Source organism: Pyrgilauda ruficollis, unplaced genomic scaffold (genome assembly GCF_017590135.1).
Source record: "Pyrgilauda ruficollis isolate IOZ18807 unplaced genomic scaffold, ASM1759013v1 scaffold43, whole genome shotgun sequence".
Taxonomy (NCBI): Eukaryota; Metazoa; Chordata; class Aves; order Passeriformes; family Passeridae; genus Pyrgilauda; species Pyrgilauda ruficollis.
Window position 1 is genome coordinate 7939025 of NW_024525823.1, and position 12840 is coordinate 7951864.

The 12840-nt window shown below is 35.3% G+C and overlaps 1 protein-coding gene across 3 annotated transcripts in view; it reads left to right on the forward strand.

The window, feature by feature from the left end:
- FIG4 (FIG4 phosphoinositide 5-phosphatase) overlaps positions 1–12840 on the forward strand; it is a 50703-nt gene that overhangs the window by 30762 nt on the left and 7101 nt on the right. For all 3 annotated transcript variants that reach the window (XM_041478156.1, XM_041478158.1, XM_041478159.1), the window contains 6 exons: positions 556–694; positions 3379–3437; positions 4036–4183; positions 4981–5064; positions 7810–8005; positions 10471–10553. In XM_041478156.1, coding sequence (XP_041334090.1) covers positions 556–694; positions 3379–3437; positions 4036–4183; positions 4981–5064; positions 7810–8005; positions 10471–10553 — 709 coding nt within the window. The remainder of the gene's footprint in view (positions 1–555; positions 695–3378; positions 3438–4035; positions 4184–4980; positions 5065–7809; positions 8006–10470; positions 10554–12840) is intronic.

Here is a 12840-nt window from a genome sequence, read left to right on the forward strand (position 1 = left end):
TTGGTGGAGCTTAGAATATGACAAGCTAAATTAATTATTTAAGCCAACAGGAAATAAGTCCAAATTACTAAAAGATGTTTGTGAAATTTAATCATTTTACTATGTGTTGGCAAAAAAAATCCCAAAGAATTCATCATTTGTATGTTTTGTTGGAAACTTGTATTGTATGGATATTGTTTAATTCCATCAAGTCATTTTTCAGTTATTTAGGCTGCAGTAAATTCACTAAGGTACGTCAGATTTCCTGAAACATGCCTTAATCCATGCATGTGCTGCACACACACATGTGAGGGACAGAGGCAGTGTGAGGTCTGACTCCTGCCAAGCCTGGGGGAGAAGCCGAGGGTAGAGGCAGAGTTGGTACCAGCCCCACGTGTCCTGCGGTGTAGCAGCTCTGCTGTAAATGAAGTTCCATGGTGCTGCTTGAAGCCCAGAGGGCCCTGCAGCAGTCACAGAGCACAGACACTCAGTCTCTGATGTGCAAAGAGAAGCAGTGTCTGGATGGGCTGGAGCTGTGCTGTGCTCCCGGTGTTAACTGTGCCTCTTGTCTAACAGATGCAGACAGGCAAGATTCTATCAATCTCTTTCTGGGAGTGTTCAAGCCTGCAGAAGGAAAGCCACATCTCTGGGAACTTCCCACTGATTTTTATTTGCATCACAAGAACACCCTCAGTCTGTCACAGACCAGGCAAAGGTATTTTGCTGTTTTGTTTTTTGGGGTTTTTTGGTATTGCTCTAATACACTGTAAAAAATACACATTGCTAACCAAATAATTAGGCCAGCCTGTCAAAAACTTGCTTACTGTTTTTTATGTTTATACAAAAGCTTAAAAAACGCCTTCAAGAGATTACCGAAAAATGCTGAATGTTGGTGTTTCAGAGGATTTGTTTAGTATGTTATTTTCCTGTGGTACTTAAAAATAAGTTTAATTTCATATGAAATTCTGTCCTTCAGTGTAAAATGCTTCAGTGTTGTACTGAACTACAGTTACTACAGTTTCATTAAGCAATATATAGGTGCATTCTTCATTTTCAGATTTATTAATGGTTGAATTTAAGATTATATGAAAAGGATAACATTTCTTTTTCTATATACCGCACTTAGTCTGCAGCTGTGCGTACTAAGAAACCCATGATTTTCTACCTTCCTTTCAGCCTATGTCTAACCTGTTTTGAAGACGATTTTTCTGCATTTGCATTCCACTGTAGTTGCATGGTAATATACAGAAGTAATAAAGTATAAAATTTTAGAGTAATTCAATTGCTTCACAGAGGGAAATTATTTTTTGAAGATTATGAATACTGTGCATTTAAAAAAAAAAATCAGTTTTAACAAAACAAACAGTACTCAACTTGTCAACTAAACAATCTCTTAGGATTTTTGTTGGTTTTATCTTTATTCATTTTGTGAGCTGTAGAGCCCTCTAGTAAAAATGACAGATCTGAATATCTGCATTTAGATTTTTGTCTGGGCAAAACTGCAGGTGTTTAACCAGTGTGATCAGTCCCTGTTGGCTGCTTGTTGTGTTAACCTGTTGCAGCAGCTGGCACATGATATGACTCTTTCTGACTTTCACTCCTCTTGTATTGTCTCCTGAGGCTTCTCTTAAAGGTAGCTTGTATGAGCCATACAACCAAGTGCTATTTCAGGCATACATTAAACATGCAAGATTAATTTTCTCAACTACTTGTTCTGAACATTATTGTTTTCTAAAATTAATTCAGCTGATATATTGCAAATATGCAAATGTTCTTGTCTCCCTATCATCTGTTATCTGTTAAAACAGGCCATCTCTTATTTGTCACACGTACTGTTCTCAAATGAGGTGGAATATTAAAAAGAAATATTGATACTCTTCATTTGCTTGTTAATTATTTTTACCTTTCATTCTAACCAGAATTTCTTCTGAGCAGTTATAATATACAATCAAGATGTTTCATTATGTGAATAAAATTACACCTTCCTGTAATAACTAGGTGAAATAAATATGTGAAAAAAGCCTCCTCTAAGTGATTTTTTGTTTCTACCAAACATTTGGACAAGTTCTTTGTGTAACTTTTCCCTGCCTGTCTGTGTAGTGCGTCTTTCAGGTTCCTTGGGCACAGCAGCAAAACAAATAACAGCACTCGTAATGAAATCAAGGGTATAGGAGAAGGAAGATGTTTCCTGTCATTGAAACGTCTTTGACTATCTGTGCTTTTCCTATATTGTAATTGCCTCCTCATCAGGAGGAAGGTATTTAATAAGGTTCATATCTTACTTCTATATAATTAATGATTCACGTGAAAGGAATATGGAAAAGGAGACTTTGTGTTGCCATGAAACTTATCATTTATGCAGGCAACAAAAGTGGATGTGTGCGTCATTTCTGAAGATAGTGGAGAAAATTGCTTACTAGCATGGTACCTTGAGAAGAGGCAGAGCCATCAGGCATAATTCATTCCTTATTGTCTAGCATATACACAGTTCTTGGAACTGAAGTGTGTTTTCCTGCCTGTGCCATCTCCTAAATCCAACTAACAAGCCTATCCCTGGCCATGGGAATACACCCATTGTGTCTGCTGCAGATGGCTACATTGACAGGAGTAGGAGATAACCATATTAATACTGATTACAGCCCTCGCAGTATTGTGAATACACAAGTATTTGAAATAAAAATCAATGAAGACAATTTTGTTTTCATTCCATGTAATGAAATAGAAGAAACTATCAGAATAAATCAGATAAGAAATTAAAGTATATTTGAGAAGAGACAATAAAAATGTGTAAACATAAATGAAAGCTAAAACATGCTTTGTTTTATGAATGTTGCTTGACTTGCTTTGTTTTACAGAAATCCTGAATAAGCTTTCAGCAGGGCTTGAATTTTGCTGTTAGATATGCCGCCAGGTCTCAGACTTATGACAGCTGTTACATCAAAATTTATTTATTTGTGTAGAAGTCAGCTGCTTTGACAGTCATCCGATCTTATTATCATTGACCTTCACTTCTTCATATATTTTTCCTAAATTTTGGGATCTGAATAACATCTGGGAGGGGATGCCTTCCCCCCAATCCTCCCACTCTCCAAAGACCAAAACAAAGAAATACATAAATACTTTTGATATATACTAAGACATCAGTACATTAATTTTCAGTGCTGTAGAGGTAGGCACCTGAAATGTATTTTTTTAATGAAACAAAACCACTCTTCTGTCCATACCTGTATTGAGTTTCATGTATTTAAATTTCTTGATTTAAGAGCAAAGTAGTTGCACAGGGGCTTGTTGAAATCCTCCCTCCAATTCAGCAATGTTTGCTGAAGTGACACTGTATGGATGGGCTGGGTACAAGATCCAATCTCCTGTATCAATTGTGTTTCTGTTTTTGCTGTACAGCTATACTTACTGGTGGACCTCAGGTGTGCTAAAGCATTTGCCTCTTCCTTTTGATGAAGGTAGGACCTATATTTGCTCCTTGTCTTGCAGAGTATCTTGAAAAAGAAGTTTTAGTCACAAATGCTTTTTAGTTGTTTTAGATCCCAAGTCTGAAAAAAAGAGGGTTTCCATAATGGTTTCTTAAATACTTCTCCTCCCCCTCCCCCTCCAAGGAGATATGATTTTTCAGTTGCACGTGGTTGCAAGAGCTGCCTAAGTGGCTAAAACTTGACCTTCATATGTTTGTGAGCCAGGGCACACTTGATTTTTTTTTTTCTTGTCTATTAGCATATATTTATAGTCTGTGCTGGTGGTCCTATTCCTGTCACAGATGACACAGTATAGCTGGTGTGTCTTATTTCTCTGGGGTGCTGTGGAGCATGTTTTATTAGGAATTGTCATCATGAAGTGAAATCAAATTACAGTGGTTGATAATGCATATTTATTAAAGATGTGCAATGAATCTTCTTCATGTCATATTTCCTTGTCTCAGAGGGGATATGACTGTAGGAAAAAAATTGCCTGGTGTGGTGGCTAGGTGAGCAGGCTACTGTTTGATTAGATGTTTTGCAAGAGTCAGTAATTGCTAGTAAAAAGATTATTTTTTTTTCCCCTCAGTGACATGTGCTGAAAACAGACGCAAGTTGACAGTGAAGAAATTCCACAAATATGAAGAGGAAATTGATATCCACAATGAGTTTTTTAGGCCATATGAGTTGAGCAGTTTTGATGAGACCTTCTGCTTGGCAATGACCAATTCTACACGGTATACTGGGATGATTTGTGACTCTAAATCCTTGAATGGATTTAGTGTGATTTGGTGTGAATTAAATATGCATTTGATTTATTAGGTTAAATATGTGTCATTTCAAATTTAGCAAAGTTCTTGAAACTAAATCACAATGCTACATGGAAATGTTACTCCAAAAAAATCTCTTAAAATAGCAATTAGATTTCCAGTTATTTTTTGTTATGGAGTGCCTAGTGTCTGGGCACTTGATGCCTGAGAGATGAACTTTTCTCTGTTGATTCAGATCACAGAAGCTACTTTCAAAACAACTGTTTTCTCATTGTTCTGCTCTCATTTTGCAGTTGTTTTCTTCAGTTCATCTGGTTCTCACAGCTGGTCAGATATTTTTGGGGTTTTTTTGTTGGCAGCAGTCAGCTGGCTATTCGGAGCATAATCTGAATCATGATTTGACTAAAGATTTCCAGGCAGATTATGTTTCATGTAGCTGTTTGACCCAATTTGTGTGTTGGCAGCATTTTGAAAACAATGTATGAAGCACTGAGTTATCAGGCCTCTTCAGCACAGGAATGGAGCACGATGCTTTATCATCTTTGGCAAGTGGTGATACTTGTAGATGTTTTATGGAACTAAATAATGCAACTGAAAGTTTTTTAAATACCAAGGTTATGTGTACGTCAACTTGAAATTATAAAGTTAGAATTTGATATCTCTTTATTTCCCAGGTAGATGTTAGAGGTGGTTCTTCCAGAAAATTTAAACATTTTATGTGTTGCACTTTGTTCATAAACACTTTCTCCTTTCTATTTTGGCAGAGATTTTATGCCTAAGAATGTGGGAATTGATCCGAGTCCATTTACTGTTCGTAAACCTGATGAAACTGGAAAATCTGTGTTAGGGTAAGTGTGAAATCAGACATTTTGTTCTGGTTGAATAGTAATGAAAATATATAAACTCTTATGTGTGTGTCTGTGAAGAATATTCTGTTACATGGAAAATAAAAAATTAATTGGTGTTATAATGCAGAATTCTACACTTTGAAAATCACGTCTAATTTGAGATTTTTATTTGACGCTAGGAATTCTTAATTCGACTTGTTTAATATTTTCTTTTTTCTCTGATTCCTCAAAGTGAAGTCCATGAGAAGATTTTATCAATAATATACAGAAGTTATTAAAATTTGATCATCTCTTCATCGTAGTGGCAACTCTGTTCTCTATTGTAGTTGACAGCGGTGCATATTTTCTTGTTGTCTTTAAAAAAATGATAAATTTTTCATAAATAGTGCGTATTCTGAAACAACAATAAATGCCAATTTCAGCATAGTCTTTGATAAAATATGCTATTAAAATATTTATGGATAAAAATATATAAAACAATCCAGCAACAGTTGCTGGGACAAACGAATGCTTCATTTAGCTGCTTTTGCATCCTGGACCTGCTTTGTTACTCTATTTGCTCCACTGCTGTGTCCCACAGGGGCTGTGCAGAATCTTCCTGAATTCATTCTCTCTTTGGTAGCTCATATTAAGGAAACCTTTTGTCAGTAGTTACTGTGCTGTTACAGCATTATAAGTTCCTCTGAAAGCTTGCTGTTTTGTTAAACGCTAGAACATTTGACTCTCATGTGCTCTTGCCCTGAGGGTCTCATTGTCAATAAATGTTGAGAGTAGACTGTGCTTATCATCAGTAGAACCTCATTTTGTGCTACTGATTCCCTGGGAATAAACAGGAAGACTGTTCAATGTTACACAGTTTATCTTTGCTAAGAATTTGAGTTTATGAGTAGTGTGAGGATAATCTTTACTCTTCCGCTTTGGTAGAATGTCAGATTTTGGACTAATTTGTCTCCAGGTACTCCATTAAATAGTTGACCATTATATAATTTTCTCAGGCACTTTTATTCAAGCTCTTTGCTGTGATTTTTGGGGGTTGAGGTGGGACAGAGAATCAGCTCCATCAAAGCCACATTCCAGGACTCCCTGTGTATCACTTAGGGTAAAACATGGCTTCTCTCTTGCACCTCACCCATATTTAGCCTTGCACAAGGCGGTACCTTTGCCTTGCTCATTTGTCACCATCTTTTGATCTGAGACATTTCTGAAGGAAATTTGGTGATCTCTTTTTGTCTGTAGGCATCAGGTCCCAAGGACGCTTAGATCTTGGCTGAGTATGTGTTGGGAGGGGTGTGAGGGTAACACTCTTACCAGTGTTTGGCTACTTGCTCCATTCCTCAGCTTTCAGAAAGGACTGCTTTTCTTGTGACCTTCACCTCATCTAGAAAAATAGGGTAAATCCCTTTATTTTCCCTAAAAAGAATGCTTATGTCTTCGTAACTTTCTGTACATTTCAGTCCAAGGAAATGTCAGGTTCTGCTGAGTCAGAAATCAAATTCGCCTGTGGTGTTATTTTCCCCAAGGCATTTGTTTCAGCTTTAAGATTTTTTCTGATACAAAAATGTCCTTGGGGGTGGGGTATGCTCTCAAATCAGAAGCTTTGAAGGACTCTCCTACTTGTTTATACGTGTTCCTTGAGCATATAAAGTGTAGCTAATTCAGTACAGGCATAAACTGCTATGTGAGTTTCGCTTCAAGAGGCAGCCTCTGTAACAGTCCTGGTGTGCTCCATTAGGGCTCAAGTGATGCTGATGAGAGCACTAGACCTGCATCTCCAAATAGCATTTGAGCTATTTATGAGCTCTTTTCACAGCCTTTAGCATGCTGCTGTCTTCCTTTAGAATGAGACACAGTGTCTGTCAGTGATATGTGGGACAGTCACTGCAGCAAGGAAGAGATATTCTTTCCCTATTTCCAGGGATTTGTCTATAAACTGGCTATTCATTAGTTAATGTATATTCATTACCTGCCTTCCCTGAAAGACTGTGACAGTGTCCGAGAGGAAGTTGCAACTGAATACTCTCCTGTGGCCAGCAGGACAGGATGCAGGGCACATAAGTCTGATATGATTTCTGATAGGCAAAGTAATGTGTACCTTTCAGAGTGCATACAGTTAAATCCAGTGCTAGCCTGCTTACATAGAGATGCTTTATCTTGAGGTCTTCATATAAATAAGGCACCTCTTTATATTCACTAGAATTTCTTGAGTGAGAAATACATACTGCATCAAGAAATGTTGCTGATTAAAGAATTAAATTGAGAGGAGAGGTATGGAAAATAAAGGAAAAAAGTGACATTACCATTAAGATTTGGAACCAAGATTAAGGAAACTATTGGAGTGGGTATTGTTATTAATCAGAAAGTGAAACTTTTTTCAAGATGAAAACCAAAGATATTATGTCTCAATTATTTTTTATTCCTTTTTATTTATTCAGTTGTGGGGAGGGATTTAAGTAAAGAATCAGAGAATTGGTGGAGAAAAGCTGACAGAATCCTTTGGGCTTTCTTTAAATGCTCTAGAATAAGAAGAGAAAAGCTGACAGAATCCTTTGGGCTTTCATTAAATGCTCTGGAATAAGAAGAGATTGAAGAAGACAAATCAATCACGGATTTTAAAAGATGAGCAAAAAGTTGCAGCAGAGGTTAAAACTTATTTCCCTGGAAAGATTGTAACCAAGATTAGGAATTCTAAATATTCATTGTTAATATCTTGCTGATTTCATAAATACACACTGTCTTTTCTAATAGGAACAAAAATAATAGAGAAGAAACTGTGCTGCAGCGTAAAACAGCTGCTAGTGCTCCTCCGCCCCCAAGCGAGGAAGCAGTGTCAAGTAGTTCTGAAGATGATTCTGGGACAGATAAAGAAGATGAAGGTGCTGTTTCTCAACGTTCAACTCCAGTAAAAGTGACTGATACAGGAGACAATACAAAAATCACAGAGGTAAGAAATTACTGTGTTAGGCAAGAAAGCTTAAAATTCACATTCCCTTAAAAAAGCATTATAAAACAGTCAGAAGTAAAGCACAGAGAAATTTAGTGACAAAGGTCTCCAGAGTAATTTTTTGTGTAGATATTAGCATAACTGCAGCGCAACTGTTTGTTAACCTTTTCTGTTCTTCTTGTCATGTAATGGTGAAACACAAAGGAAAATAACATTAAAAAAAAAAAAAAAGAAAACTACTGTCAGAAACCTATGGCATTTGGAAGGTATTTGGGTCATTACATAATTTAAAATGCACCTGTATTAGTGTGTTAATTCAGAGCAGTAGTGCACGTCTGATTGTTGTCCTTTACTGTGCTCTGGCACACATCATTAGGTGGCCTTGGAGCATGCAAATGAGATTCCTTTTCACCAGGAATGTGCTTGATCTACCTGCTTAATCAACATCTAGTTCATGGAGTTAACCTGGAGCAAACCCCCTGAAAGACATGTAGTATGAACCTGAGGTCCTGAGAACCACCTCTTGGAAATACAAGGCAATTCCTTTTGGACAATGCCTCTTGCTTAGGTTGATTAACTGTAAATTAATGTTCATTCTATCTAAATTTCAACCTGATTTATGTGAACACTTTTAAATTGCTGTCCCATAATTATGTGGTCTGGCATTTAAACAAAAAATTAACTAACTTCAAAAATGTGCATGATAATGTTACTACACGGGTCCTATGCTATTACTGCTACTAAGGTTGCAGATAATGGCAGTGAATAAAATAGTGAAATAAATTGAATTTGCCCAGTCAGGTGGAAAGAATGTATATTTGCAGTTGTGGGCTATTAATCTTTTTTTTGCTAGCATAACTTCCATTTTGTTAGAATCCCTTGGGTGCCAATTTAATGAAAATACTGAGTTGTATAAAGAATTATAGAAGTATCTATTTTATTAGTTCATGTAATAGTTCTTCAAATTCCTTCTTGTAGATATCCATTTTGGATACCATTGAAAGTATCATAGCAAAAGGTTATGCTGATGTATACTATTGAAATTTGGAAAATACTTATGTTGTCTGGCAGGGTTGTTTTTTTTAAAGCCGCAGCTAATTTAAATGGTTATAGGATTGTGCATGTTATTACTTCTAAAGAATATTAAGTATTTATGACCTTAGCATAAAATGTAGTGTCTGATAGGCAACAGACAATTACACTGCTTTTTTTTTTTTTTCCTCGAATCAAATTTTGATTCTATTCAGTCTTTACCCTAGGGTTGTGTGTTCTCAGGTAATGGATTTTCAGCCTTCAATAGTGCAATAGTGTCTTCTTCCTAAGCAAGTACAAGCACATTTATTTATTTGTGTTTATACAAGGTATTTTATCTGAAAGTTTTCCATTATCTCTGAATAACAGAATACCTGTTCTCCAGCAAATGAGATTAAAAAACCTAGAAACAAACAAAAATCCAAGTTGAAATTTTATTCTTGATTCCTAATATTGCATAATTTATCTCACATCGCTTTTTCTCTCTGTTTTGAACACACTGCAACACTGAGACCTAAGGTTTTTTTTTTAGATTTTTAAGATGCTTAAATGTGTATGTAAACACAAAGTATGATGTGAAATATTGAATTTCAATGGCTTAAAAATTGGGCGAGCTATTCTGACTTTTTAGTAATGATATGAATAAATACATTCCAACTGATTAGCACCTTTTAATACATTGAATTTTAGTCATAATTTGCACTGTTAATTCATTCCGTTCCTTATTATCTGAGGAACTCAAAAAACTGGTTCCTTTCTGTTCACATCTTTGAGAAGTTAATAAAAAATGCATTTATTCTTCTGGTCAGGACTAGAACCTTTCTGAAGTTCTTTTAATCATTTTGAACTAAGAGAAAATTGTCTTTATATTTGACTCACATGTCCTGTCAGAAAACCCCCCTCAGTTTAGCACTGAATCACTAGAAACAGTTAGTGAACTATGGCATGTGCACTGATTCCTTGTTATAGTTGACTGACATGATTGCATAATGTATAAAATAAAAATAGTTCTTTTCAACCTGAGGTTTGTAATTATTGCAGAATTGACAGCAGGAAATGTGAAAGCAAATGTGGGAGCATGTTCTGAACGAATATGACTTATTCTATATTAAGTTTCAATACAGAACAGAATTTCATAACTACACCATTATGTTCTATGAATAAAATTTATTCTCCTAATATGTTGTTTTAGCTGATGATGTCTTTCAAGAATTCTTTTGTTGTTGAATACATGTGTTGATTAATATTTTTAATAAATTATTTTCTTTTAAAAACATGTGTAAGCTATGATTGCTGTGGATATGAGAAACCTGTTTGTTTTTGTCTGCACTTCTGAAGCTGTAGTTTGGCTTGTAAGGAAGTTCTTTTTTAAGAGCAATCTTTCTTTGGATGTTGTTACAGTATTCTCAATCTGAATCTTTCTTATGTTCCAGAATGTAGTGCAAGCAACAAAAGATGTGTATGGAGTCAATCTTTCAGATATCCCTTCAGAAGATGATCTTGCAATATATGCAAGGTGAGATAAATTTCCAGTGGTAATCAGTAAAGGATAACTTGAGCTAGTTAAGTGCAGTTTGTCAGAGTGCTGCCTTTGATTAAACTTACTTAAAGGAGAAATTTGTCTATGTATGCTATTTCTTTCAAAATCAAACTGTTTTCAGCTGTCTGTGTCAGTTCTGATTTCAGTGGAAGCTATGCAGATGTCTCTGAAAGCAAAATTTGGAGCTTAAATCAAATGAAAGATGCTTCAAAAGAAATACCTGTCACTTAATATAATCCTAGAAATTTATAAGTAAATTGATAGGAATTCCATATTGCATTGATAAGTAAATTCCACAGAATTATCAATGGAACCAAGAGTGGAACTAAGAATGGTTCCATGGTTGTAAGCTTTATAATCTGTGGGATTTGCATTTTAAAAAAAAATGCAAAAAAAAAAAAGGCTTTGCATTTTTCTAGTGTTGAATTACTCCAATTCAAATCAGTCATAATGAAATAGCTTATTCTGTAAAAATGCATATAAAATAATAGAAGTTGTCTTTTTATTTAATGTGATGCCATATAAGAAATCTACACTTCATCTCAGGAAAACCCTGTGTATGTATTGAAGTGAATACTCGTGAGACATGCATTGAAATGGCCTCATGTGCATTTGTTTTTATTTTCTAATGCTACCTTGTTATATTTGAAAGCTTTTCAATTTTTAAGGGAAATTTTAATTCACTGTGATATCTAATTTGGTGATACGTGGTGTTTCATCCTGACTTAGTTCCTTAATCCATTCAATGCATTTTTTCTTTATATTTAAAATTATTTTTCTCTTACTTTTTCTTTAGATGTAGCTATTTCTCTTGCAGTCTTTTGTTCTTTAAAATTCCCACTTCTACCTATTTCCTACAAGCTGAGTCATTTGAAGATGCTACAATTGAATAGGGTTAGGAGGATGTTTCTCATTATATCTGAAATTTTTACATTCATCTATGCCTCTACCTTTGGTTCTTTTTTATTTCAACCCTAGAAGATGGATGCAAATTTGACAACTATCCTTTGATACAGCAGGTAGTTTTTGTGGTTCAGAAAATGGCCCAGTGTGAGCTGGTATCTACTGTGAGTCTCTCTGTGCAAATGAATAATTCTGTATTAACATCCAGAATTGCAGCTACTTCCAATTTTATCATTTCTTCAGGCTGGACTAATGTTCAATCTATTGTTAATGTAAAACTGTAAACCCCTGGAGACTTTGAAGCTCCCTATTTATACCCTTTGTAAGAAAAAAACAAAACAAACCTTGCATTTATTTCATTTCCTTTGAGCAATGCAGGTTTTAAAAATAGAAAAAATTACAAATTCTTTATCTTTTTCAGCTAACAAGACATGGTGCTATTTCTGGTCTGGTGTGCTGATTTATATAATAAAGGATGTCAGTTAAATCTATACTTTGCAAAATGTACATCGCTTGAGAATAGCAACAATTTCTTTCACAGTATGATGACAGTTCTCACATCAAGCCTTTTCTGCTACTGTAATAAGGGAAGTGGGGGGATGTGAGATCCTGACTTCACGTGACATCACTGGACATGTTACATGTTTTTCATTATGAGGATCAGGATCTCACAGATTCAAAGTACTTCAGGTTAAGTTGCTTTACGTCAACTGATCTGTATTAAGCCTATTTGCAAATGCAAATTAAAAGTAATTTGGATCTATTCAGCCTGTTTTCACTGATGGCTGGGATAATTCTCTTCAAAACAGAAATCACAGAAGCCCAGATTGGTTGAATTTGGAAGGGACATGAAGTCCCTGTAATAATGTGAGGTTGTATGCTGCAGATCAACTGTGTGTGGTATCTTCCTGACCTCAGCAAACTTGCTTCTGTGCATTTAGGTCTTGTAACTTTCAAAATATTGAATAATTTGAAGCAATTAATGAAAATACATATGCAATTGGTTTGCCTTTGTTTTTTTTAAGAGTTAGTTTCAATAGCAAGCTCCTGCAGTAGAAGATGTTAATTATCTTGATTTCCACTTAAAATTCTCTTATTTAGTAATGCAAGCATTTATTCCTTTAAAAGTCAAACTGATGTTGCTTGTCCCTGAGTCATTTGTTTGTACAGTATAGAATCTGAATGGAGCAGAAAGAAAAGCTGCAATAAGTTGCTTAGGTACATGTTGTTCATTTGACTTCTGTACTCTTTCATGCAATTGGTTTTGCACTGGTAATAGTTGCTTATTAAAATGTAGTAAATATACTGAAGTAGACCAGTAAGACTTAAGCTAAATGGAAGCTCACTGTTAAGTTAAACT